Below are 26371 nucleotides of genomic sequence, written 5' to 3'. Positions count from 1 at the left end.
AATCTTTTATTCTCCTGTGGATGGTCTTCTACACTCGTTTCATGTTTGTTTACTTGATGTGTAAACAAACATACATCCTGAACAGGTGTAAATTGAGGTAGAGTTTTGGTCCTTTTGGTCCTTTTCGACTAAATATATGCTTTCAGAAGCATTCCAAACAGCATTCTTTATAAACTCCCTAGCTTCGCCTCTTATGAAGGAATTGCTAAACAAGACCTCAATACAGTCTTCTCCTTCCAGGGCTGTTGCTTCTGACTTTTGTTTAAATTCCAAAATGCAACAACAGAGCGACTCTCTCTCATCTGCTATTATTATTCACCTACATGTTAAATAATCAATGTCTAGCAAAGAAACTGAGATAGGAGGGAGTAAGAACAGACTCAATCCCCATTGTTTCCAAAGCCAAGCTTTCAAGTCTATGTTCCAATAACGAATTGAGTAGAAGTTAAAAACTAGAGGATAGGAGACGTCACAAGTAATTCCAAAAGTGTCCTAGGAAAAATCGAGTACCTCTTTGTCGCTAGTCCACTTTTCTGCTTGTGTCTGTTTGTTTATTTGAGGAACTCTCAACGTTGCGTTTCTCAACAACAGGCAACTTGTTTATTTTAAGCTAGTAGAAATTCAGCAATAAAATGTAATATTCTCGTCCTTATACGGTTCTGTCGATTTTTACAACTCGTAAAATAATTATATCAATGAGTAAGCCAGTAGGTAATCATAGAAGCCAATTTCCTGTAAAGAATTTGTTAAATGAAAAGCTATTTATTTGTAAGATTTGGATTCTACGAAAGTAAACTACCATTGCTAACTCATTAATGAAAAAGTTATATTGAATAAATAAACAATTTTTTATATACTAGTTTTTTCTTGCTTATTTATTGTAAGTATTTACTACTTTCCTGAACACTACTGTTGTTGGGAAACTCCAATTGCTGACAGTATTGCTTCAGTCAGTTTGAAATAGATTAATATACTTTTATTTACTTTGTGACCTCATCAGTTGTGTTTTAAAATTGATCTTATTGACTGAATCACGTTCCGATACCATTCTCGACATATTACTATGGACATCACGGAAATGCAGGACCCTTTGGGCGTTTCAGCTTATTCAGTTTTCCCAATACCATTAGACAAACATAATAAAAAGTCAGTTTTCTACACAAAGTTCCTTACGCCGCATAAATTTGCCTTATGTTTATTAATTGAATTTTACGCTCAGCATGCTACTGCTCCGAGTTATTCCACATCCTTTCTGGATATAATCTTGGAGTATTTCGATGTATGTTCTTTAATGACTCAATTCTGTCAGCTATTGTCTTCTAACGACTTTGATCTTTTAGTCTTCTAATTCGCTGCCTCAAAGTTTGATCGACCTGCATAATGTAACAACAAATCTTCCGAGTACTATAGATGGTTACAGTATTTACGATTTATTACACGAACGGGTATGCCTTCATTTCTTCTATAACGAATCGTGATGAAACTAACAAAGCCATTGCTCTAGCTATGGTCCTTACACTCCTATGAAGATATTCATGAAATTTTTATGTCCTTAGGGAGTTATATTACGAACTTGTATGAGCCTGATGAAGAACCTCCCTCTCATATGCTATTCTCACCGTCTTCGATTTTGTCTATCTTCCTCCGAAAATGTGTGGTAGAATATGAACAGCTATCTTTTGAACAGGGAGTTGAGTTTTTCAAATCTTTCCTTGAATACCGTTCTCCGTCCATGAATTTTCGCAAAGACGGTGTAGAGTATTGTAAAGTTAACGTACGCCATGAACTTTTGGGTCTCGCAAGTAATCAAACATTACTTCAATTGGCATTCGGAATTACTCCAGGTTTGGCTCTCTTTACACCCACAGCAGTAGCTAATGTTGAACAGGCTGTCAAGCAACCCAAGATATTGAAGGGCTCATTCAATTACAAATCCAGCACATGCAGCGTATGTGTTCCAATTATTAAAAAAAATTTCTAACTATAATTTCCTTAGGTTATGGCTGCTTTTTACCAGATGAAATGAAACGAAAACTCCATGATATTTTAGAAGCCGAAGGAAACCACTTGAATACAAGCTACCACTTCAGGTATTTGTTTTCTTTCGCTTATTTCTCTAACTAAATAGGTTTCTAAATGCTTGGTTTAAAGGTGATTATCAGCAATCTATAGAGAATCTTTGCAGATACTTTGACCATGTCATGCATTCTAATGAACGAGTCTCCTATCAATACGCTTTGTTAAACCTAAGCATTCTTCAGGCTGATTTTGGATGCGACAAAGAAGCCTTGCGTGCTATAGAAGATACAATTAATACTGCACGAGAAAGCGGTGATATTGCCTGTCTAAACTTTGCTTTGGCTTGGATGTATGAATTTAAAAGATCTCAGCTTCCTTCTTCTAAAGACAAAAATCCTGAAGAGGAAAACCATATTTTGGAGCATTTGGCTATAAATAGTCAGGGTGCTCAAATACCTGTTTTACAATCCACAGTCCATTTAATGCAAGCTCAGCATTATTTGGACAATGGTAATAACCTGGTAGGCGTTTTTTCCAACTTGGCAAAATCGTTTGCTTTGCAATGTTATAGCGAATCCTTCCACTGTTTTTCGAGATACATGGACCTTACGCAAGAAATATGGTATCGACTCGGCTGTTTCTCATTATGCTTTAATTATATTAGTCTTTATCAAAATAGCTTTGTTCAGGAAGCTTCTATTATTGATTTGGTTAAAAGCTACATGAATAAAGCCAGAAGACTATTTGAAAATGGTAATTGGCCGGATGTTTCTTCGACTTTACAAATGGCAAAAATGGAATCGGAACGTTCTTTTCAATCTGTTCACTTTTATGGTCGTGAAAAATGCTTTCTGTATTTGGACAAAGCATTAAATGAGTAAGGTTTCACATTGTCCATGAGATTCTAACGTTTCTTTTACAGAAAAAATTATAAAACAGCTATTTTTCTCTTAAAAAGCTTGAATGGATTCCGACATAGTAAGGAATCCCTATTCAAAACCCATTATTACACCCTTAAACTTGACATAAGCTTAGGCAATTTAAGTCAGGTATGATGATGTGGTAGTCAACTACTAACTGGAACAGTCTATAGATGCAATTGAAAGTCTCTTGGAAGATGATGTGAATCTCACAGTTGAATGGAAGTTAAAGTTGATGCTCCTCAAAGTTGATGTTTATGTCGTATGTGCAATAAAAGTTTACTGACTTCTAACTGTTTTAGAACACGAATGTACTTCACCGAGCCATATTCGAACTATTAAATATTATTGAGATTTCCTCGTCTTCATTTTTAAGACTTTATTTATTGGAAGCTTTATGTCTTTTGTGTTTGATTGGCAATTTGGATTGTATCAAGTCTACTGAGCTTCTAGATTCTTTAATTCCTGAGATCATTGCATCGGGGAATAAGGCATTGATGGCATTATCCTTCTATGCATACACATCCATTCAGATATCTAATTATGACAAATTGAAGCCATCAAGGATATTTATTACAAAGCTATTAGACAACGCATATGATGGTATGAAACACTCTTTTCGGGTTTTTTCTTGATTACTAACTTACAAAAGGTTACAAAAGCTGCTATATGAGAGATATGCAACAACGGATAGCACTTCTGAAAATCCGGTTTCTGAAGCAGATAAAAGATAATCAGGCAAGTCGTTACACCGAACAGTATTACAGAGAGTTTTTCATGCTAAACGAGTAAGGCTCCGAGTCCAACCCAAATAATTCAACAATAGATTGTTCTATCAACCTAAAAGAGCAATGACTAGATGTTTTATAACCCCTATGCCCAGTATTCAACTGTACGACCATTACTAATGAGTTACATTCTTAAAATCATATGACATAAATATACTCTACTTTCAAGTTACTTTCTTCAAACTACACATGGACTGATCAATCCATCAAATATAATATAATATAACTGAAAGGAACAGCAATCTTTGATCTAGATGAAAGTATCATAAGGAGCAGGATGAAGAGTGACGGGCATGTTGTTCTCAATGCTGACAACGTGAGCCTTGGCAGGAGGAGCAGGTTGACGGCGGAGTTGGACGGTCTTACCTTGAGTCTTAGCCTCCTTACGCTTTTCCTCATTGGCTTTGACGCGGTTCAAGAAATCTTGACGGCACTTAGAGTGCTTAACGTGTTCAATACGGACGTTGACACGCTTCTCCATATAACGGTTGCCAACGATCTTGTAAATCAAGACACCGACGGAAGATTGAGTAACGTTGTAAACAATACCGGTCTTACCATGGTAGTACTTGTGAGGCATACCCTTTTGGACAGCACCATTGGCCTTAATGTCGACAATATCACCAACCTTGTAGGTCTTCAAGTAGGTGGACAAACGAATTTGACCATGCTCTCTGAAGCCACGTTGGAAAGTGTAACGGGTACGAGCTCTGAGACCGAATGAATGAGGCATTGCTGTTCCTGGTTAAGCGCAGGATGAATGAACAATTTCTCTTTGTGGTGTAGAAACTACCGTGACTGCTTTTTGTGGTATGTTGCGATACGCTAAATTAGTTACCAACCGTAATGTAACGATGCAAGAGAAGATCTAATCAGATGCAAAATAATGTTGAATACCATACGGTTTATTGAGCGTTTGAATGAGTACATTTTCTATGGAATCAGGTAGGTGTTTTTCATAATTACTGAGATTTATGCACCTTGTTTATAGAATAACCAGCTAAACAACCGTTGAATTTATTGATCACCCATCAGAAAAACATCCAAAGGTGGGAAAACGCAAATATATACTAAATTCCCAGAATGACAAGATCATAAAATAGCAGATCAACTAAAAAAAGGAGGATGGAAATCCACAACAATACAACCATGAAATTTGACACATAGGAGTCTATAGTTGTACTGACGAATTGACTATTAACCATATTTAAGCAGTTCCCTTAAGAGCACGTCTGCGGTCACGCTCCTCAGTGATGCTGAGCTTGACACCCTTGCCCTTAGGCAAAGAAATCCAGCTCTTGTTGGTCTCACCAATAATGAAAACGTTGGAGAGACGGGTAGCGAACTCACGGTCCAAGGCATCCTTAACATGGATGATTTCAAAGGAACCAAGGTGGTGTTCACGGTGAATGATGGTACCAACACGGCCCATGTTACGGCCACCAGTGACCATGACTTGGGCAGAAGTATCGAACTTGATGAATCCTTCGATTTTGTTGGTTTCCAAGTTGAGCTTGATGGTGTCGTTGACCTTGATCAAAGGATCGGGGTAACGAATGGTACGGCCGTCATGAGTGACGAGGAAGGGAATACCCTTGGCACCCAATTGCACGCGCTTGACCTTGCAAAGCTTGTACTTGGCTTCTTCAGCAGTGATACGGTGAACGGTGAAACGTCCCTTAACATCATAGACAAGACGGAAGTGTTCACCAGTTTTTTCAATGCTAATGACATCCATGAAACCAGTAGGGAAAGTATTATCTGTACGGACCTTTCCATCGACCTTGATTAAACGTTGCATGAGAATGGCCTTGACCTCACGACCGTTCAAGGCATACTTGAGACGGTTGCGCAAGAAAACGATCAAAGGAAGGCATTCACGAGCCTTATGAGGACCAGCAGAAGGCTTGGGAGCGTAAGTACCAGAAAGCTTATCTAAAAGCCAGTGGTGAGGGGCGGCGACACGCTTTAAATGCTTTTTGGGTCCGCGAACCATTGTCTATCGTCTTGGTTAAAACTCGCTCTTTGCCTATACAGTTTCTCAGGAGGAAATGTGTGACTGCGTTTTTCGACAACAAACGTTTGCGATAATTTGCTGTAAAAAGGAACCATAAAACGTCGTTTATTCTTTAATTAGCAAAGCAATTATTAATTATCTCAATTAATTTTCAATAAATCTGTTTCAGTTAATGTCTTTGGTAGAATTGACTTTTATATGATATATGAAAGGTAACCAGTTAAGAGGGTGTTTTTTTTTATTTTCATAATCTCAGAAATAATCTTTTCTTTTCTTTACCTTTTTTTTATTTTTTTAATTTTTTACACTGCTATGCTATTCTTATCCTCATAGTGTTAGCTAACACTTTTGTGAATCCATGATTACTCCCTACGTTGAAGTAATACGTGGAAAGCATTTCATTTTGACCGCCTACTTCATTCTTGATTTTCGCTCATTCTCTTAATTTAGCAGTATTGCTTGACTCTTTTGAGGCTTACTGAATTTCCAATATGGACAGTGTAACTATTGCCAATGAGACAATTCTATATAAACACTATCCTAGTGACAATTCTAAGATTGCAATATTAGCACATCCATATGCTTATTTAGGAGGATCTGTTGATGATCCATGCATCGTTATTATGGCCGAAAAGCTGCAAGAAAAGGGTTACAGTGTTTTCATTTTAGATTTTGGCAGTCTGCCTTCAACCTGGTTTAGTGGTAGAAGAGACGCAAAGTTATTTTCTATATTTACACATCATATAGTTGAGGCTCATTCACCGAGCCACGTTCTTGTCGGCGGTTACTCTTATGGAGGAAGAATTGCGATGCATCCTTCAATTTGGAAAGGACTAAATCTCGAGTCCATAAATATATACTACATATTCTTAGCTCCATACCTTGGTCTAGGGAGCGGGCTTTTGACTGGTTACTGGAATGTAAAAGCAGAAGAATTTCCTCAGAATTCCTCTATCCTGTATATCGCTCCTGTGAATGATGAATTCACCAGCTTGAAAACGTTTCACTCGTTTTTCTCTAAATTAAAGACTCATTGCTCAGAGTCTACAATGGTTGAGATGCAGGACTGCTCTCATATATTGAATTCAAAGAAGCAGAAAGAGCTGTCCCACATTCTCGATGAATGGATTAAATAGCTTCTTCTTCCATTATGACAGGAGGGATCAGTCTTCCTAAATTCATGCAAAGTACTTTGGCCGATTTGTTAAAAAATCAAATCATTAGGACGCTTTTATATTTTTTATCATTCTATCGAATTTATTTTCGTTATATATATATATATTTTAATATCGAATAGGAAAAAGTGCATTTGTCCACCCAACTGTATATGTTTGTTTACATTTGTGGGCGTTGAAATATAGGGGAATTCCAAAAGAAAGAATAATTGGAAACTCCCACACAGCAATCTGAAAAAGAAAAAATGATATTCTCTAGTTTATCTTATTTTTTCGGTTTCCTTGTACTTGCCTTTGCTTTAGCTGAGTCGCTTGTTTCAAATGAGGATATTTACCTTGGTACGCACAATGCATCCTCCATTCTGGAAACCCGAAACATTTGGTTTGTGACTTTTACAAAAAGCGGAGAGGCTTTTAAAGAGTTTGATGATATGTGGGAAGCCACCTCTAGCGCATATCCAAATCTTCATCATGCCAAGGTACTGTGCGATTTGGAATTTGGTAAGGACAAGCTAAAAGGATAAATGGACTAACAATCTATAGAATTTTGCAAAAGTCAAGGCGTACTTGAGTATCCTCAGATTGTTGTTTTACGTAACGGAGTCTGGATGAGAAATGTTTTGGACGACAGTAATCATTCAGTTCGTTCGACGCTGGAGTTTATCGAAGCACATGTGACTCCTTGTGAAATGGAGTTCTTCAAGTCTGGCTTTAAATGTCTAACGGAAGAGAAATACGAAGGTGAGCACTTAGATTCTCAGGAAGCGGTTTTTGAACTAGAGGAAGACGAATCCTGGAAGAGAGTCAACACTTTGAGAAAACCGGTAAGTTTAATTTTTAAAGATTTCCTTGCAGATACTGCAAATATCCTTTCCGATAGGGCTTTTGTTATGTTTTACTCAACTAGCAAGTGCCCGGATTGTTTTCAGTGGGAGCCTATCTGGTTAAGCATCACCCGGAATGTTGCTGAAGAGTTGACTATGGGATACGTGAACTGCGATGCTGAAGAGGAACTATGTGCTTATTATGAAGTGAATAAATTCCCTACGTTTATAGCTTTCCAACAGCTGGATGCTTTGAAATACGAAGGTCCACTGGATTATCGAGAGCTATTGCACTATGCCAACCAATTGGCTAGTTACAAAACGTTACATATTCAACCACAAGAAATCGAACTCGTAGAAGGCTTATATCCAACGTTTTTCATCTTCTTTCACGACTACGCTCTTACGTTGGAGGATGAGCAGTCTATTAAGCGTATGGAACTGTATCTTGCTGGCAATGCTCCTTTGTTTCAGTCTGATTCCACTACCTTGGCTAATAGATATGGAGTCCATACCTTCCCGGCTTTCGTTTCGGTGAGAAACGGTGAACCTTTTCTTTACCATGCGAATACACCGCGTCAATTTCGTTCCCATGAAAGGGTCCGTAACTGGATTCGACAAGCATCCATTCCATTGGTTTCAGAATTGTCACCAAGCAATTGTCATAAAATGCTAGGTCGACAATTGAGCGTTATAGCATTGCTCAACCCAGAGTCCGAAACTTATCTGGAAGATCGAGCCAGTTTATTAAAACTTGGAAAACATTGGTTCCAGTTTCAAAAGAGGCGGGAACGCAATTTTATCTCCCATCAGCGAGTGAAAAAATATACAGCCTTAACAAAGGCTAAAAGATCCAAGGATTCAAAGAAAATCAAACGTATCAAGTACTCTGTCGTAGAACATCCAATCTTCACTGAGTCAGTATCCTTTCTATGGACCGACTCCACTGTTTGGCAAACTTGGTTACTCACAAACCTAGGATACTCAGAGAACTTGATCAACAAAGTCACCGTATTTATCATAGATAATGAACGTGAAGTCTTTTACACCCAAGGACAGGACGGTAGACCCTTGGAACTAGACGAGCCATCTTTGTTTTCTACTTTGACAGCGATTCTTGACAACGCTCATACAATTTCTCACCAAAACATGGGTAAAGCAACTATTTGTGGAGGGAAGGCATATAATAGAAGTGTTTACTTCAAACCATTTATTTATTGCTTAATTTTGTTTTTATCATGCATCATGATTATTTTACTCATACAAAAGCGTCGTCGATCACAACCTCCCCGTACGCAACCCATTCTTGGTTTTATGGATTTTCATCCTCTACTTACTGTTAAAGCAGACTAATAATATACTACTACTATTTTCAAATTAATTAAGTTTCCTCAGTATATCTTCATAAGACCACCACATTTTATCATCAAAAGAATTCATTAACAACTCGACCCTCAAACACCAAGTATATCTCATCTATCATCTATATACAATTATTAGAAATGTCAACTGTATGGTTTTACCCAACTGCAAGGATCCAGGGACCATGTAGCGAAAGATTTAGGAATATACAGTTGTCAGAGGATCAACCATACAGCACCCGAAGGCACTGCACAGGATCACTCCGATCGATCTCAAATCTGTTGGCTAGGCTTCGCAGCATCAAGTACCCAATTTTCGTAGTAAGACATTGACTCTCAACCCGCAAGACGAATCTTGCAGGGACAATCAACGCCCTACACGTACTCTTGTCAACCTCTACACGCCAACCGCGTTACACGCAAGTTCTCCGAAGAAAACTGAACAGCGTAACTTCAGATTTGTTTGGTGAAATTGAGAAGACCAACAGCAGCCTTTTATAGTTGCTTTCTCTAATACAACCCTAACCCTGTACGTGACTGCCAGGTCACGATAGAAAAGTATCGAATTATAGAGGAATAAGGGGAGCAAATAATATAATATCATATAAATCGTTGTAATAATGATGAGAGAGAATTGTTTACTATCTTCTTTAAAAGGAAAGTAATGGGAATGGATAGTTGAAAAAAATCTAGAAAAAGAAATGAATGAACGATCCTTGACAATTTGCCTGTATTCACTAAACAATATTACCATTAATGCATAGAAGCATACATATGCTCCTATGCAAACAAGTCATTTAGAGCGAAGGTGAGAAGAAAACAAATGGAAAACGAGATTGCAAATTCATTTAAACACTTTAAGCTCGATATCCTTTTTCGTTTTATAGTAAAAGCAAGGCTTTCTTGATTGCTAGCAAGGTTTAGTAGCGCTCGTTTCCAGGTTCAGTTGTTGAAAATTCTACGAAGCAGCTTTGTAGTTATTTTTTTCCAATCTAATAAACTGTGTGAAAAGGAATACTTCGTTTGCAATTGCTCATGAAATTGGTAATTTTGTGTTTACTCCTTAGTATTGCAATCCCAGTATTCATTCAGCGTTTCCAATCTGGCATAGTTTCTTTAAAAAACGTTTTGAGAGTGAAGCGTTTTCCACAGAAAACACTACTGAATGCCTCTCTTTTAATGTTTGCAGAGTAAGAAGACCGAGCAAATGTAAAAATTGGTTACCTTTCAGGGTTGTTTGTCATACTATTAAACAAATACTTATCATTATGTTTTAGAGATGGAGATTTGCTAGACGTTTTGCAAACTATCCGAACTGTGGAAGATCGATGGAATAAGAGATTCCATTATCCCTGGACAATTTTTAGTTCGAAGGAAGTTTCTCCTTTTTTTATAGAATCTACGAGCTCTGTAGCATCCGGAAATTGTGAATATGGTAAGGAAATTACGAGGAAAATGAAGAAATTTAACAAAGTCTAGTTCAATGGGACTCTACCGAATATTTGGAGACAGGCTTAAAAGATGATATATACTACTTGGAGCAATCAGGAAAGCTTTCGGATGAAGGAGTCAACTACAGTAGATCGGGATCTTTTCATCGATACCAGGAATGGATTTTACATACCTTGTTATACCATCCACAGCTTCGATTTGACTATGTATGGCGGCTTGAGCCAGGAGTTCGTTTTAATTGTGAAGAAAATTCGTATGTGAAAAATGCACGTAAGCACGATCAATGTTTTTAACAGTTTGTCTAGAGATTTGTTTCATGAGATGGAACAAAATAATGCAACCTTAGGATTCACCAACCATGTGTGCGAAACGAGACATACAGGAATCCTCGAGCTTGAACAAGCTTTGGACAAGTACGAGCAAGAATGGATACCGGATCGACCCCGTCAAGCATGGGAGTACTTTAACGAAGATGTATACTGTAAATACTGGCCTTACAATGAGATAATTGCTTTACGAAAATTTCGAGAGAATTCTTCGCTTGTTCAGCTGACTCAACACTTGCTCAACGAAGGAGGCATTTATTATCATCGATGGAGTATGTATCTCACCTTTCCTTATTATTATTTGTTGAAATGTTTACAAAACTAACAATGAAATAGCAGAATCAGATATACTTTCTCTAGTGCTGAAAGTTTACGATTCTCCAACTCTCCATCTGAGTACTATTGGATACCTTTTTCGCCCGGATGCAAACCATTGCCCAGATATTGAGTCTGGAAGATGTGCATGCTATATAGAAGTGTAGCTCACTCGAGAAGACTATGACTTGTTAAGGATGACTTCTACTCCATTTGTCTTGGATGAACACGCAAACCAGTCAAGTGAACTATGCAACCAACCTATCCTGTATCTGTTCCAAAAAAAAAAAATACTATATAGACGTCCATTAATTTTCATCGTTTTGGCGAGGCTTCATAAGTCCATCTGTTACTTTGTAATATACGACTGTAGAATCCGAACAAACTATACCCAAGTATATGTAAGATTCTTTTCCTGATAGACCCCGTTCGTCTTGTACAAGTAGAAGATTTTGTTTTTTCATTGAATCAAAGATTGCAGTTAGCGTCTTAATGGAAATTGTTTCCTGCAGAAGTACTGGGAAAACATATTGCAACTTTTTCTGTAACAAGCCCGTTTTCGGGATACCAGAGAGCAACGGCCGTTCCTTCTCTGAATACATTTTAAGCATGTGAATTTTCAGCTCGTCCCATTGCTGACCTAGTCGCAAATCCGTCTCTACTGCTTTCAAAGCTCCAAAAAAAGGATAAGTGGCCAGTGTATGCAAAACTTCAATTGGTTTGAATGATTCTTTGTTCATTTTCTCTCTTTTCTTAAGACAGGTCTTATGATCTCTTATGGCCCGTATTTGCTTGTATCGTATAGGTTTTCGTCGCTAACCAAAAAATTCCAACTTTTACCAAATGGCTCAAAAACGAGCAAACCAACAAAAGAAGCCGAAATCTACTTCACAGGGAATTAAAAAACGCTCTAAAGCAAAGAAGGATTCCAAAAAAAGCACCAAATACCAGCAGAATCTGCTTTTACAAAATCTTGATGACTATACGACGACACAGTCTGTTCTGAGAATTGCCCACAATTCCAATTCGAATGTCGATCAAGTCTCTAATTCAATTGAGACTTTGTCTATGAATAAAAAGCAATAATGCAAATTTAGCGTTTCATTTCTTCATTCAGTTGAGTCAAGTTTTTCTTTTTTGTAGTTGGGTTAATTGGGTTTTAATTTTGTAAATTTGCATTTTGGATCCTTCGAGCAAGGTTAATAAAAACTACTTTATTTATATATATATATGTTAGTTATCCTTTTAAAATCTACTTGTAGCCTTGGAAACTCATATTTATTGCGTATCGTCTATTGCTAGTATGATTTTTTACTCGTAGCCAACTTCTTCCTTTTACCCATACACTCCAGGGCAAAAACTCTTTGAATATTGACATTTACAAGATTGTAAAACCATTAATTGATTCATTTTATTCTCCCATATCGATCTTAGAACATACGCTTCAGCGTGAAAAGTACGAAACGAGGTTTTTGTCATTGGACGTGTCTTAAATTTTTGTAGCCATTGAACACTAGAAAGGGTTCTGCAGGACGTTTTGGGTCGCTTTTGTTATTTTCCTTTATAAATAAAGAGCAAGAACAGTTATTTCTGCTTATTAATTTCGCGTCATGTCTGTTCAACAACTGAACTTGGACGAGGTTAAGGCGAAGACAAACAAATACTCTCGTGGTCGAAAGCTCAATCCAAAGGTAAGCAAAGCAAAATGGATGACAATTCTCGCTAACTCTTCGTATAGAAAATTAAAGACAAAAAGCTTCGAAGCAATGTACAAAAAATCGAGGAAAGGATTGAAAATGTAGAGACAGATCTTTCAAAAACAGAGTTATTACGTGTCGATGAACCAGGTTATTTGGAAGCTGAAGGATTAGAAAAAACATACAAATTCACACAAAACCAAGTTGCTCCAAACGTTGCCCTTGAAACTGCTACAAAGGTATGGAAAATTAAGGCTTTTTGTGATTTAATTGTGCTAACCATGTAAGTCTTTTTCTCTTGGTTTGGATAAATTCGGCAGCTACAATTTTGATTATACAAGAGATGGCCGCATGATGCTTTTAGGAGGTCGTAAGGGCCATGTTGCTGCTTTTGACTGGAGGAATGGTAAATTATTAACAGAATTACATTTGCAAGAAACGGTTCGTGATGTAAAATGGTTTCATAATCACCAATACTTTGCCGTTGCTCAAAAGAAATATGTATACGTATACGATAATCTGGGAACAGAAATTCATTGCTTAAAGCGTCATATAGATGTAAATGCCTTGGACTTTCTTCCCTATCACCTTCTTTTAACTAGCATTGGTAATGCTGGCTATCTGAAATATCAAGATGTTTCAACGGGTCAACTGGTTGCAGAGCTTCGTACGGGTATGGGAGCTTGCCATGTTCTTCATCAAAACCCTTACAATGCCGTGGAACACGTTGGTCATGCCAACGGGCAAGTTACACTTTGGGCTCCCACGTCTACTACACCGCTTGCTAAGATGCTTACCCACCGTGGACCTGTGCGTGATTTGGCCGTAGATCGTGAAGGTAAATATATGGTAACTGCCGGTGCTGATAGTTTAATGAAGGTCTGGGATCTTCGAAACTACAAGGAAGTCCATTCATATTATACTCCTACCCCGGCCCAACGCCTGACTTTGAGTGATACTGGTTTACTCACTGTTGGTTGGGGTCCTCATGCCACTGTTTGGAAAGATGCTCTACGTACAAAACAAAGTTCTCCTTACATGAATCATTTAATTCCTTCTTCGTCTGTTGTTGATCTTCACTATTGTCCTTATGAGGATATATTGGGCATTGGTCATGACAAGGGATTTGAGAGTATAATCATTCCTGGATCCGGTGAACCTAATTATGATTCTTACGAAAATGATCCTTTCGCTTCCAAGAAACAGAGACAAGAAACTGAAGTTCGTCAACTTCTTGAAAAGCTTCGTCCTGAGATGATTTCTCTTCGTCCTGAATTTATTGGTAACGTGGATAGAGCTGCTCCTTCTATTCGAAAGCAAGAAGTTGAAGAAGAAAAGCCTCCGGAAGAAAAATGGCTTCCTAAGAACAAGGCTCGTGGTAAAAACTCGGCTTTGCGTCGTTATGTGCGTAAGCACGCTCGGAACGTAGTGGATCAACGCCGTCTCAATGTCGAAAAATCTCTTGATGTTGAAAAGAAGATGCGGGAACAGCGCGTTCGTCGAGAGAAGGGATTGCCTGAAGAAAAGGAAAAATGGGGCTATGCACTATCGCGGTTTGCTCGGGGAAAATAAATATATGTATAATACTTTTTGGATAATTTTTCATCAGTTATGTGGGCTAAAATATACAATATAACAAATCTATTTACAGAATAAGGGATAAACTAAAACTTACTTATAAAAGTAATTTCATTTCAGTATTAAATATACACAATATAATCCAGTTTCTCGAATGCTTTTATGAAAAGAAACAAAGAATAAGAATGACTCTACAATATTGAACTCCTTCGAACCTGACAAACGAGACTTGAGCGGAAAAGCCAATAAACTATTCATACAGTACCTATTGACTTTGTCAGTACATATGGAATGGTAATCAAAAAGTAAGAAAACGTGAATTCAGGAAAAGGGAGTTGAGTAACGGAAATGGCTTCCTCAAGGAGCTTAACATCATAAAGAAAAAAATATATGCATCACTCAAGTCAGATCGTCCTCAGCCTCTTGAATATTGTTTTTGATTAGCAACAAAAGGTTAGTCTTCCAGGCGTCAAGTTTGGATAATTGGTCATAATTAAAGACTTTGCTAGCAAACATTTCGGCATCAGAAGACTCAATTGCAGTTTGCAAATCCATCAGTAGTTGATGCTCACGAGTAGTAGCAAACGAAGGATCTATTTGAAGGAAATTTTCGAGAGCCCCACGTGTAGCAATCTCATCACCTTGGGCCATATAACAGAAGCCAGCTTTGAGCAAATAATCTTTAACACTCCATTTTAGAAGATTGTTTTGAACGCTAGCACGTGCAACCTGCTCAAATTTTTGGATTGCAATAGAATATTCACCTGCTTGACCAGCTAGGTCTGCAACCTTCAAATACGCCTTATTAGCAAGACTGCAAAAGTTAGTATTTAAGCAAACCAAAGAAGAGAGCACAGATTATTATCTGACATCGACTAAAAACTAAGAAGACGTATAATGCCTTGAGTCATGCGCTTATCAATCAACTTGTTACAATACATACGCTTCAGCTTGATCACTCATGTACCATTCACCTGCATCTTCGTAGGAAGCAAGAGCAGCTTTAGGATTCTGCAGATCCTGTTCAAATAGGGTGCCCAAGTCCATTTTGTAGTTGGCAGCACGACGGAAGTTACCACGTCTCGTGAACAAGTCAACCGCAATTTGTAAAGTACGGGCAGCTTCTGCAGCCTTTTCACGGCGGTAAGACTTGTAGGCCTCAACATATGTATTGGCAGCATCATCCTTTTCATCAGTTCTCAACTGCATTTCAGCAGCCTTCTCAAAGGCGAAGCCAGCTGCACTCCCTATATATTGCATCAGCATTTTTGAATACAAGTTTATTCCTTACCTTGCTTTTGAAGTCTATAACCGTTGGCAGCATCCAAATACAGCTCAGATGCTTCTTCATATTTGTTTCCACCACCGAAAATGGCGAAGCCACTAGTGCCGCTGGCCTTTTTAGCAGCCTATATGTTAAAAATATATATATTGAAATTGCTTGCACTTACTTTTTGCATTAACTGGTCAGGATCAGCTATCATTGGAATAATTGGTAGTCGCTAAGTTGGAAATGCAATGTAAGTTGTTTAGTATAATGAAGCAAAGGTAGAAAACTTTCAAGAAATTCAATTTGATAAATATATTTTTTTCGTTTTAATAAGACTATCGCAAAAACTCTTTCTATTGAGTGTAAGCTGTTCTATGTATATTAACTTTCCATAGGTGTCCAAGTTTCGGCAGAAACACTAACATTTACAGAAAATGATGTGGAATTTATATGATGGTAATATTAAATATAAGCGAAGCTATCAAACTTCAGAGATGTCTATTTTGTAAGAGTTGGTCGATTTGTCTACTGTAGAATGTAATCCAAAACCGATCACCAAGTACGAAATAAAGAACGTTCTATAGTAGTACAAATTGAAGTGAAAAAAAAAAAGTTGAGCACCTAAACTCATATTGTCATGTCCTTGAAACCATAAAATACGGTATGATTATAAGAGAAAGACGAAAGAAAAGGAGATCGTTATACCAATTTCCATTTGCGACAATACCTTATAATTATAACAAGCCATAAATAAAATGTAAAGCTTACTTACCCAAAAAGTTTACACGCCTTAAGCCCATTTACTTTGCAACTCTTGTGAAAAGAGGCAACATATTAGCTTTGACTAATTTGGCAGCTTTAGGAAGCTCCAAATGATAATACTTAAGAGGAGAATCTTCAGATCCTTCTGAAAAGCAGTAGGCGTTCGTAAAGACCTTCCCTCCGTGATTCCCATAAACTTCAACAATAGAATGGTCCATAAGAATTCCCAAATCCACCAATAGTTTATCTTCAAGAACAATGGGAGGTAAGCTGGAAATGCAACGTTCAGGATAAAGTGGATTCTTCCAGCTTGCTTCACAAGAACCGCGATCAATATAGACAGCACCATCGCTAAAACGATAACCAATCTCGATGTATTGTTTGCTATCAAGGACATCAGAAGTTGCTGACCAACGCAGACGCAGAAATTCCAGTTTTTCTGATTCGGATGCAGAGGCAGGCATGGTAGCGCAAAGATAGAATCTAGTGCCACAGACAAATGTCGGAGGAAATTCAGAAACGGTTTGCAAGGCTAAAGGAGCAGGTTCGGAAAGAGGATGCTTCAAAGTTTCAATGTTACAGGGACGCTGAACTAGAACAAGCTCTTGTGTTTCAGGGTTCAAAGGCATAGAACGAAGAGAAAGTTCACGAGGGCACGTCAACATTCCACGATACTTTTTCGCAGGAGCATCATTCGTATAATTCCAGTTACTAGCCCAACTCATGGAAATCACTTTACCGTTGAGGACGTTGGAATATGTTTGACCTGCATAGCAGTCATTACCATAGTCAAAGATACGAGCCATGTTATCGATAGGAGTAAAGGTAATGCCATCAAAGTCGCCAATAAAGTACTGGGTGACAGATCCTCCGCTCATAGGGGATCCAGGATTAATGGATACAACCATAACCCAACGATGGTCTTCCGTATTCTCAATAGGGAGGCGGAAAAGATCAGGACATTCATACTGGTAACCAGTGAAGCCGGCTGGACCAAATTCGGAAACCTTTTCCCAGTTTTTCAGGTTAGGGGAACGGAAAATAGCTATGCGAAACTTTTGAGCGAGTGCAACGACCATGACCCAATGATTTGTCTCTTCATGCCAAAAAACTTTAGGGTCGCGGAACTGAGACTCATTGAGATCAATAACAGGATTGTTTTCATACTTAATAAATGTGATGCCTCCGTCGGGACTATACGCTATATTTTGAGTCTCGCGGTCATCGTAATGAGTCGAGTAAATAAGAACGATACGACCATCAGTGTTTGTAGGAATCCTTCCCTGTGAATCTTTGAAAAACCCGGTAGTATTGCTTTTATCAACAACAGCGCTTCCGCTGAACATGAGGCCTCCGTCCTCATTGGGTAAAAGTGCTACAGGAAGATAGTTCCAATTATACAGATTTCTGCTAATAGCGTGGCCCCAATGTTGATTTCCTGCTTCCATTCCGGTTGGATTCCACTGGTAAAACAAGTGCCATAATCCATTGGACTGCACAAGACCATTGGGATCGTTCATAAATCCCTCTGGCGGTGTAAAATGAAGACAAGGACGAGCTGACATGTTATTCTCTTTCGATATTTGGCCAATTTTTCGTTAAAACTTTTCCTTTAAGCCGTTTTCACAGATGCGCTGCTTTTTTAAATGGTTTGCTCGTACGTTCTGAACAAGCAGAAAATTTGTCAGATGGATGTAGAATACGAAACTTGTGAGAGCTGTTAATAAGCGACTCAATATCCTAACACAAAGGCTTGAAAAAAAAAACTATTGCCAATACATATACATGTATATACGTGTATATTTTGTTTGTTCATACTCTCAGATTTTACTCTGTTTTAACTTTTAAATTTTTATAAATAAACATTAGCTTATTGCTTTCACTTCATTTTTATATATAAATCAGCGATAGCATCATCTGTTTCAATGGTGTACCAACTAACAAAGACAGTAACTACCTATGTGAGAATTGGATTGGGATATACACCAGCAAAAAAGAGGAAAGAATAAGTAAAAAGATCAGGTAAAAATGTACGTAAATAAGAAAAGCTATCAAATCGGGCGATACACAAAATCTAATGTAAAAATAAAAAGAGCTTCATCAAGTCAACCTTTTTTCGAGCATAGTTCATACTAATGAAAGTATGGCATCAATCATAAGTAACAGCTATTTATGCATCAGCCTTGGGTTCGGATTCTCCTTCAACAGGAGCATTGGAAGAAGCAGGGGTCTCTTGAGTACCTTCGGCATTACCAGCTGCTGCTGCATTGTATTCGGCATCAGAAGTCCATAATGTGAGATTATCACGCAACAATTGCATGATCAAAGTAGAGTCCTTGTAAGATTCTTCAGAAAGGCTATCCAACTCAGAAATAGCTTCATCGAAAGCTTGCTTAGCCAAATAGCAAGCACGGTCAGGAGAGTTTAAGATTTCGTAGTAGAAAACTGAAAAGTTAAGAGCAAGGCCTAAACGGATAGGGTGGGTAGGAGCAAGCTCAGCTTGAGCAGACTCAGAAGCAGCCTTGTAGCCTTCAAGAGATTGATCAGCAGATTGCTTACGCTTGTCACTAGTGGCGAATTCAGCAAGGTAACGGTAGTAGTCACCCTTCATTTTGTAGTAGAAAACCTTGGACTCGGCAGAAGCAGCATTAGGGATAAGGTGCTTCTCGAGGACAGTCAAAATGTCTTGACAGATGGTGTCAAGCTCTTGTTCAATTTTGCAACGGTAATCCTTGATCAATTCAACTTGAGCAGCGTTACCCTTGCTTTCTTCCTTTTGTTCGATAGAAGAAACGATGCGCCATGACGCCCGACGAGCACCGATAACATTCTTGTAAGCGACAGAGAGTAAGTTGCGTTCTTCAACAGTCAATTCTTGGTCGGTGGAAGCAACGCTTTTCATGTTTTCGACCATGCCTATCTTTTGTTAGCTTCAATATATAGAGGATTAAAATAAGATTATTGTTTTATAGTAACCATGACGCTCCATTCTGCTTTCGTAAATCATCTCTCGCTTTTATGGCTGAAACTGGATATTTGCGACTAATAACCGCCCTCCTAAGGCATTCTTCTTCATTCATCATATTTTGAAAAGCGGCCAAGGTCTATGGTAAGACACTTCGGGTTTTCAAATTTGGTGCAAAATAGAATCGATTCTTCCACATATTGGGAGCGTCATGTGCTAAAATGGTAGTACATACCTTCATAGCGCTCAGCTTGCTCTGCAAGCTTGGCTAAGTAAACAGCATCTTCACGAGAAGTAGTCGACATCTTTACTAACTAATGAAAATGTGTGATTAGTTGTGGTTGGCACTGGAAAGGTTTCGGAGTGTTGTGTGGGTTGAATAGGGGACTGCTTCATCAGCAAATTTTCGTAACGCTGCGTATTGCATAATAGGGTTTTCCTACGGAAATAATAACAAATGTTCCACAACATTCGGTAATAAAGAACGTTATCGAACACTAGGACTCACGCTTCTCATACTTGAATAAGCTGTCTGATTGTATCTTCATTCGAGAGCTTTTGTTCACGCGCCATAGTCCCACATGACGCAAAGTACACTTTCAGAAGTGATGATTGAAGATAGGAGGAAAGAGGAAATGTAAACAAAAAAAAAAAAGAAAAAATTGAGTTACAACGACAACCTATTGTCGTAATTCTTGAATGGGATAAAAAGAAGGAATTGAACCGAATATCTCTTCATCAAAACTTAAAAAGGTGTATGGTGCCGTACATTATCTCGGATTTGGTAATTTAGGATGAATAACTGCAATACAATAAAGAAGTGTTAAACACGAGAGTCAAGGGAAATATAATATTTTGCACCATTAATTTTTGCTTTTATCCTTCTGGATTGAATGCCTGCATTGCTAAGATATTTCGGAGACTGATGCTTCATTGTATGGGTTCAATGTTATTTTCTCTCTTTTCCTCTTTCCTCTTTTTTTAAAGTCGATTTTGATAGAATTACGATACATCAGCAATTCCTCCAGGCGTAATTACGTAACTACACTCTGCTTCAGGCATATCTGGGGAATCATTTAGTTTAGCAACACGCTCTTCTCCTCGTCCTTTTCTCAATAACAGACGAGTAGCACTAGCATGGGCCATGACATGTCCGCCGACCGGTTTACGGTCATTGGAAGCAAACATGAGAGCAGCACCAGGGTCTGCTTGAACTTGATTAGTGACAAACACGGCTATATTAAACTCCTCTGAAATGTGGTTTAATCGAGCTAACATGATGTTTAATTTTTGTTGGCGCTCTGACAGCTCACCTCTTCCAGAGTAATCTACTCGGAAAAGCGCCATAATGGAATCCACAATAAGAAGGCGATATTGACCATCTTCGGCAAAAATGGTTCCCAATTTTGTGATATAATCCATTTGTTGTTCAGAATTATAGGCACGACTGACAATAATGTTTTCCATTGTTAGATCGGGATCTATGCCGTAACGATCAGCAATTGCTTTAATACGATCAGGCCTGAATGTTCCTTCTGTATCAATAAAGGCTACTTTTCCTTCTGCACCGCCCATCTCCTTAGGAAGCTGAGCCGTAACACAAAGGGTATGAGACATTTGTGTTTTACCGCATCGAAATTCACCGAAAACTTCTGTAATGCTCATTGATTGAATCCCTCCTCCTAGGATACCATTCAATGCTTCCGAACCGGTAGAAATGTTCCATACTCGCTTGCGAGTTTGACTCAGTTCCATTGCGGTAGCAAAATTCACCGGACACATCTTTGAAGCCGCTTCCTTGAGTTTGTCTACTTTAGCTTCACTGAATCCTTTGATTTTTAATAGAAATCTCTTGGTAGACATGTGGACTCCTTGTACAGTGCAGATCCCAGCCTGTTTAAGACGCACAATATCGGTCATTCCAATGCCTAAATAGAAAAACGTTAGTGTCTCTTGTTCTTTTCTTTTTTGTCGCGTACCATGAGAGGTCAATTCTTCAATATCACTGAAGGGCATTTGCTCTTCGCCAGCTGTGTCAACAACATCTGCCATCGTACTCATATTTTGTTTTGATATAACTAGTTTTAAATGAGTAATATACTAATTCTACTACGAATGTGTTTGAAGTATGCTTTAAGATAAATATTCACGTTTCAGGTTTTGAGAGAACCGTAAATTCATTACGCGCTTTATATAACTTAAGTCAATTTTGTAATTTGTAAATTAAGGACTGAATGAATACACATTACTCTTTTATTTATGAAAGAATAATGTTTTTATGTATTCAAAAAACTATATATGCGCGCTACATGCACACGCATACGCCCATTTTTGTTTCCATTTTTCAGACGCGTCGCGTAAACAAAACTTCTATGTACAGCATTAGTACTGAAATTTAAATCAAAATTTTAGAAGTTAAATTTAAAAATATAAGCTTCTCTTTTAAATTTAATTTAACGATACTCCATATCTTTTTAAATATTTATTGATTTGCCTTTACTGATTCAACATGTCAACGAAAGAGATATAGATATTACAACTGAGTCTATCAAACGATCAAATCAAATGGCTAAGAGGATCCAATGGTAGAAAGAGCAAATTTGTACATGTCAATGAAAGATTCTGGAGACGGAGAATGCATATCCCCATCGTAAGGATTATTCATACACTTCAAATGGAGCTTTTGTTTCATATGTTCTGCAGAAGCATTTGAGAGAGCGGAAGGGACAATGGGATCATCTCTCATATAACCCAGGAAAATAGGAATGCTTCTAGCTGCATCCGAAAGAGACTCTGGAAACTTGTGCTCGAGTGGGAGAAAGCCAGAATGGCCCATGATACCAGCTAAGCGTTTTGGATAAGTTAATCCTGCAAAGAGGGAAATCATGCAACCTGGATGATACGTTAGTATTGTATACTTGGTGCGGATTTGTTTGAAGCAAGCATTCAGAGAAATGCTCTTATATTTTTTTTTTAAAAAAAAGAAAAGAAAAAGTACCTTGAGAGAACCCACCGATCAAAATTTTGTCGCTGGAAATTCCTGCAGCAACTTCAGCGTCTATTAATTGGTGAAGTATGCTTACAGAATGAAGAATCCCTTCTTCATCTTGTTTGTTCAAATTTTCAAGAGAATAAATATCAAACCTAATGAGAGTATTAATTAGCATATGATTTCGTCCCTTAAAAGAAGCTTTGCATCCAAATCGAGACTTACCAAGCAGGCATTTTGAAGTTATTGTTTGCTGTGACGGGAATGGTCGGTCTAAAGTTTCGTGTTAATACGTCTGCGAGCCTTCTTAACGTACGTACGCATTAGGAAATATCCATTTTACATGACCCATCGATTTGAACTGCTCTGCCATAAATGACCATCCGTAACCAGAATCTCCAAGGCCTAAAGCGTTAGTAACTGAAATTTACTAAGCTAAACAAGAAAAGCTAGCAATCACTGTGCTATCATTACTGCCAGGATCATACCATGAAAAAAGATGACAGTTGCTTTATGCGTCAAGCTGGGATTTATAATTGCAGATGTTATTTTGGAAGCCATTATACTTAAAGTTGGGAGGAAGGATTTGCAGAAAGAATCTAAAGAAAAGGCAAAGAGTATTTGGTAAAATACCGTCCTTGTATTTTTTTCTTGCATTTTAGCTTTATACTTTTAGCGAGCAATAGTGACGAAACTTTATATATTTTCGCAAGAAACCTGATATAAATAAATAAATGTAAACACGATTTTAAGATTAAGAAAAATACACTTATGTTTTTATGCAAATAAAGAATCAATTTCACTAAACGCCAAAGAAATATTCAGTTTCATTATTTTACTAATAATGAACAAAACATACAACCGATTATTTAGGTAAGTCATTAAACATATAAGACATGGATGGAGTGTTAGAGTCACGAACACGAACGAAAATTAGGATAATAATCAATAGGGGCTCCATGACGCTCATATTAACAAGGGAAAAAAAGAATGAAAGGCAAGCTTGGGTATCCCGCCCAAAACAAGAAACATATTAATCGTGAAAGATTGATAACGAGGTTTTTGTAAAGCTTATTTATAGCTAAGAACAGTCGATAACTATTATGATTTGAACCAAAAAAGAAAAAAAGAAACGCATTCTGTCAGAGAAAAAGCGGGCGATCCGGGTTATCGAGCGGATTTGCGCAAGCGTTTACTATGCTGAACAAGGTCGTCAACTACTGTTTCATAAAGCAGCTTGTCATTCAAGGAGGAATCCCGTTTATCAGTCCAATACTGTGCTAGAGAAGTGGCCTCCATGACATATTGTTCCAGTATTTCAATATGCTCGGTTAGTGCTTCAGGAGATCGAGATGCAAGTGCTTCATGTGTAGTAGAGCATAAACGTCGAGCAACGGCATAATTTAATGGAGGCTCGTTTTCCAACTGCGGAGAAGTTGTCGAAATTTTAAGGATATTTTTGAAAGAGGAAGAAGCAGAACTATTGGATTGCGTCGGTAACAACTCGTCCAAATCAACCGGCAATCCCATTGTGACTAAGAATATATGTCGAATGTGAGACCGTAACCAGTCGGGGCGTTGGAGAACAGGCATTTCAATGAGTTTATCCCATAGTGATAAGATCCTTTCGTGATCAAGAGGGGACTCGGGAAGAGGTTTAGGTTCTTTTGGAGGACCAAAGACAGCGTGAACAGAAGCTTCAAAGCTTTCCATCCAGTTATCACCTTCGAATGTTGCAACAGGAGCCTCCATCTCCACTTCGCCAAATTCGCCAAAATCATCAAAATCATCAAAATCTTTACTTTCCTCCAATCCATGCTGTTCTGCTTCATATGAAGAGCTCGGTGACTCGTTTTCTTGAATAACACTTTCCTTATGGTTTGCTTCTTCCATTGTATTGAACTCGTCCATTCCAAAATTTTGAGATCCATCCAAGGAGTAGCTAGGATTCGTTTCCTTATTCTCCTGAAAAGAGTCACTGGATTCATTTCCTGTCAAATCCTCAGGTTCTGCATTTTTAGGATTCATAGTAGTGGGTGACGATTCAAAGTCAGAATCCTCATCTTTTACGGCGTCTTGATTATCTTCTTCGTCTGAAGACCGTCGAAAAGACGAAGTATCGAGATTCATAAGAATACAGACAAGATATCTTGACGATTCTGTCTGTAGGTAAGTACGCGTTCGTTTACGAAATACGGAGATGGAAGGAAACAATGATAAAGAGTTTTAGTAATATGTTGAAGTACGGTGAATCAGTAGAAACAGCCTGTAATAATATCTCACTATTTACGAATAGTGTAAACAAACTCATATCATAGTCCTGATGTAAATAAACAGATACAATAAGCAATAGAATGGGTAAAAAAGGAGTTGAAGACGGTTCTTTCTTTTAACGGTTTTGTTTTTGCTTATATTTATTTTATGAACATTCGGTTATATCTATTTTCATGAATTGGATTTCTACTGGTTGCATTATGATCACAAAACGTTATCGAATGAAAACACCAGGGGAGGGTTATGAATTTTCCTTGTTCCCTATGTCGCCGCTTTTCATTCAAATTGCTTCTTTCAGAAAAAGTCACCTTTGCGTTGTTTAATTTTGATGTAGCCATATGTTTGTAATATGAAAGGTTGGAAGTGCGTTATTTCTATAACATAAATCATAGTAATTAGAAGGTTTCATTTATTAAAATAGCTTGTTTGCATTGTTCGTTGCCATTGTTGGTTCAAATGTTCAGAGTCTATCTTACTGAAAAGCGAAAGCATCTGATATACAGAATGAAATGGAACATTAACTGCAATCCGCAAGTCTTCCAATATGGTCGGAATTTTTTGTATGTGAGACTATAGATACCTATTGCGTTGAACGTATTCGTTGACTTCTACATAACTGTAATGTATTTTTATAGTGAAGGGATCATTCTACGAAAAAGCTGTCGTACATATAAATTCAGAACCTCCTGCAGATAATAGGAAAACTTGAAAAGGAAGTCTAAACAATATATGAGAAGAAGAGCAAACCGCAGAGGAATAAAAACGAACAAAGAAAGGATGGATTCATAATAATGGTATTCTTAAAAGGACAGGGAAATTCAAGTGTGTCCATTTTTAGGAGCATCAGTAGATCGCTCGTTTTCCATGACTTCAGTAACCGTTGCAAGAACTGATTTAGCAGTTTCCAATTCCGGTAAATCCGCATAAACTGGATTATCAACAATGGATTGAAGGTCTTCTGCAGCCCGCTGTAAGCGGTTAAGAGCATCTGGAAGAGCACGAAGATGCTGCTTCAACACAAATTTCTACCCCAACTGTTAGCTTCCTTGTTATCACGACAAAGCGATAAAAAAGAGAAGAATTCATCACGAAGAATACGTTGAATAGGAAATCTGCCTAAATTTAGACCATGACATACCTGGTGCTCAATTTCATGTTCGTCTTCTCCATTGTCAATACGAGTCTGTAAGCGTTCCTTAGCATCCTGAATGTCGACGTGAGCAACCTATGGTTCTGGTCAGCAAACTTGCTGCGAATTTTTGTCAAAAGATTTGTCACTACATACGTGAACATCCTTAAGAATGCGTTTCACGACGTTTGTTTTTATGTTTAACGTTCTGCTTGGATTTGACATTCTTGTTTAAGTCTGAGTTTGTAAAGGTAAGGGAAAAGGATGGAGGACCCAAATTTCGTTTTGTGTGCACAAGGCAACCAGCAACTTGGAAGTAAGTAACAGGATACCCATTTTGGAGTTAAGTCAAAGCAAAAGACGACATTTGAGATGGGTGAAAACAGTATTTAATTGAACTACTTCACATAGATTTTAATAATAACAAAAAGCAAACGAAACATAACTTGATTGCTTATGAATCCACCGGATCGCATCATTTCTTCACCTATAAATTCCATTTACGTTATA

General features: G+C 37.9%; 16 protein-coding genes across 16 annotated transcripts; 6 read left to right on the top strand and 10 right to left on the bottom strand.

Annotated features, from left to right (window-relative positions):
* The first annotated feature begins 894 nt into the window (after nt 1–894).
* Nucleotides 895–4905, top strand: SPOG_00503 (anaphase-promoting complex subunit Apc5). Its single transcript, XM_013168012.1, has 10 exons — nt 895–1279; nt 1341–1445; nt 1505–1844; nt 1889–1948; nt 1997–2090; nt 2129–2896; nt 2942–3068; nt 3106–3201; nt 3242–3542; nt 3592–4905. The coding sequence occupies exons 1-10, from the start codon at nt 1064–1066 to the stop codon at nt 3729–3731; spliced, it is 2247 nt and encodes a 748-aa protein (XP_013023466.1). The 5' UTR covers nt 895–1063; the 3' UTR covers nt 3732–4905.
* SPOG_00502 (60S ribosomal protein L21) lies at nt 3872–4482 on the bottom strand. Its single transcript, XM_013168011.1, has one exon. It carries the CDS (start codon nt 4458–4460, stop codon nt 3978–3980), a length of 483 nt encoding a protein of 160 aa, XP_013023465.1. The 5' UTR covers nt 4461–4482; the 3' UTR covers nt 3872–3977.
* On the bottom strand, nt 4616–5815 carry SPOG_00501 (40S ribosomal protein S4). Its single transcript, XM_013168010.1, has one exon. The coding sequence runs from the start codon at nt 5721–5723 to the stop codon at nt 4935–4937; it is 789 nt and encodes a 262-aa protein (XP_013023464.1). The 5' UTR covers nt 5724–5815; the 3' UTR covers nt 4616–4934.
* Nucleotides 5816–6235: 420 nt separating this feature from the next.
* On the top strand, nt 6236–6880 carry SPOG_00500 (protein disulfide isomerase; the record flags this gene model as incomplete). The annotated part of the gene is made up of 1 exon (XM_013168009.1): nt 6236–6880. One exon carries the CDS (start codon nt 6236–6238, stop codon nt 6878–6880), a length of 645 nt encoding a protein of 214 aa, XP_013023463.1.
* Nucleotides 6881–7164: 284 nt separating this feature from the next.
* On the top strand, nt 7165–9096 carry SPOG_00499 (protein disulfide isomerase; the record flags this gene model as incomplete). Its single annotated transcript, XM_013168008.1, has 3 exons — nt 7165–7420; nt 7463–7743; nt 7831–9096. The coding sequence occupies 3 exons, from the start codon at nt 7165–7167 to the stop codon at nt 9094–9096; spliced, it is 1803 nt and encodes a 600-aa protein (XP_013023462.1).
* A 664-nt stretch (nt 9097–9760) lies between these two features.
* Nucleotides 9761–11553, top strand: SPOG_00498 (mannosyltransferase). The gene is made up of 5 exons (XM_013168007.1): nt 9761–10294; nt 10382–10539; nt 10584–10809; nt 10862–11154; nt 11219–11553. Exons 1-5 carry the CDS (start codon nt 10140–10142, stop codon nt 11362–11364), a joined length of 978 nt encoding a protein of 325 aa, XP_013023461.1. The 5' UTR covers nt 9761–10139; the 3' UTR covers nt 11365–11553.
* SPOG_00497 (tRNA-splicing endonuclease subunit Sen15) lies at nt 11105–12375 on the bottom strand. The gene has a single exon (XM_013168006.1). The coding sequence runs from the start codon at nt 11935–11937 to the stop codon at nt 11506–11508; it is 432 nt and encodes a 143-aa protein (XP_013023460.1). The 5' UTR covers nt 11938–12375; the 3' UTR covers nt 11105–11505.
* Nucleotides 11999–12428, top strand: SPOG_00496 (uncharacterized protein). Its single transcript, XM_013168005.1, has one exon. The coding sequence runs from the start codon at nt 12041–12043 to the stop codon at nt 12281–12283; it is 243 nt and encodes an 80-aa protein (XP_013023459.1). The 5' UTR covers nt 11999–12040; the 3' UTR covers nt 12284–12428.
* Nucleotides 12429–12468: 40 nt separating this feature from the next.
* SPOG_00495 (U3 snoRNP-associated protein Utp7) lies at nt 12469–14541 on the top strand. The gene is made up of 3 exons (XM_013168004.1): nt 12469–12888; nt 12936–13133; nt 13183–14541. The coding sequence occupies exons 1-3, from the start codon at nt 12808–12810 to the stop codon at nt 14464–14466; spliced, it is 1563 nt and encodes a 520-aa protein (XP_013023458.1). The 5' UTR covers nt 12469–12807; the 3' UTR covers nt 14467–14541.
* Nucleotides 14513–16092, bottom strand: SPOG_00494 (alpha SNAP). Its single transcript, XM_013168003.1, has 4 exons — nt 15924–16092; nt 15764–15881; nt 15416–15719; nt 14513–15286 (listed from the first exon to the last, which is right to left on the bottom strand). The coding sequence occupies exons 1-4, from the start codon at nt 15954–15956 to the stop codon at nt 14872–14874; spliced, it is 870 nt and encodes a 289-aa protein (XP_013023457.1). The 5' UTR covers nt 15957–16092; the 3' UTR covers nt 14513–14871.
* Nucleotides 16093–16441: 349 nt separating this feature from the next.
* On the bottom strand, nt 16442–18069 carry SPOG_00493 (beta-fructofuranosidase; the record flags this gene model as incomplete). Its single annotated transcript, XM_013168002.1, has 2 exons — nt 16442–16469; nt 16547–18069. The coding sequence occupies 2 exons, from the start codon at nt 18067–18069 to the stop codon at nt 16442–16444; spliced, it is 1551 nt and encodes a 516-aa protein (XP_013023456.1).
* Nucleotides 18070–18282: 213 nt separating this feature from the next.
* SPOG_00492 (14-3-3 family protein Rad24) lies at nt 18283–19835 on the bottom strand. The gene is made up of 2 exons (XM_013168001.1): nt 19705–19835; nt 18283–19420 (listed from the first exon to the last, which is right to left on the bottom strand). The coding sequence occupies exons 1-2, from the start codon at nt 19772–19774 to the stop codon at nt 18675–18677; spliced, it is 816 nt and encodes a 271-aa protein (XP_013023455.1). The 5' UTR covers nt 19775–19835; the 3' UTR covers nt 18283–18674.
* Nucleotides 19836–20299: 464 nt separating this feature from the next.
* Nucleotides 20300–21620, bottom strand: SPOG_00491 (RecA family ATPase Dmc1). Its single transcript, XM_013168000.1, has 2 exons — nt 21449–21620; nt 20300–21397 (listed from the first exon to the last, which is right to left on the bottom strand). Exons 1-2 carry the CDS (start codon nt 21528–21530, stop codon nt 20472–20474), a joined length of 1008 nt encoding a protein of 335 aa, XP_013023454.1. The 5' UTR covers nt 21531–21620; the 3' UTR covers nt 20300–20471.
* A 284-nt stretch (nt 21621–21904) lies between these two features.
* Nucleotides 21905–23165, bottom strand: SPOG_00490 (phospholipase). The gene is made up of 5 exons (XM_013167999.1): nt 22947–23165; nt 22779–22863; nt 22684–22731; nt 22468–22613; nt 21905–22361 (listed from the first exon to the last, which is right to left on the bottom strand). The coding sequence occupies exons 1-5, from the start codon at nt 23017–23019 to the stop codon at nt 22039–22041; spliced, it is 675 nt and encodes a 224-aa protein (XP_013023453.1). The 5' UTR covers nt 23020–23165; the 3' UTR covers nt 21905–22038.
* A 460-nt stretch (nt 23166–23625) lies between these two features.
* Nucleotides 23626–24769, bottom strand: SPOG_00489 (uncharacterized protein; the record flags this gene model as incomplete). Its single annotated transcript, XM_013167998.1, has 2 exons — nt 23626–24617; nt 24766–24769. The coding sequence occupies 2 exons, from the start codon at nt 24767–24769 to the stop codon at nt 23626–23628; spliced, it is 996 nt and encodes a 331-aa protein (XP_013023452.1).
* Nucleotides 24770–25277: 508 nt separating this feature from the next.
* Nucleotides 25278–26168, bottom strand: SPOG_00488 (tubulin specific chaperone cofactor A). Its single transcript, XM_013167997.1, has 3 exons — nt 26018–26168; nt 25871–25957; nt 25278–25757 (listed from the first exon to the last, which is right to left on the bottom strand). The coding sequence occupies exons 1-3, from the start codon at nt 26084–26086 to the stop codon at nt 25551–25553; spliced, it is 363 nt and encodes a 120-aa protein (XP_013023451.1). The 5' UTR covers nt 26087–26168; the 3' UTR covers nt 25278–25550.
* Between the last annotated feature and the right edge of the window lie 203 nt (nt 26169–26371).

The sequence above is a fragment of the Schizosaccharomyces cryophilus genome (assembly GCF_000004155.1).
Source record: "Schizosaccharomyces cryophilus OY26 unplaced genomic scaffold supercont4.3, whole genome shotgun sequence".
Lineage (NCBI taxonomy): Eukaryota > Fungi > Ascomycota > Schizosaccharomycetes > Schizosaccharomycetales > Schizosaccharomycetaceae > Schizosaccharomyces > Schizosaccharomyces cryophilus.
The sequence above is the reverse complement of the archived record's forward strand: the minus strand, read 5'-3'. Positions and strand labels throughout refer to the sequence as shown.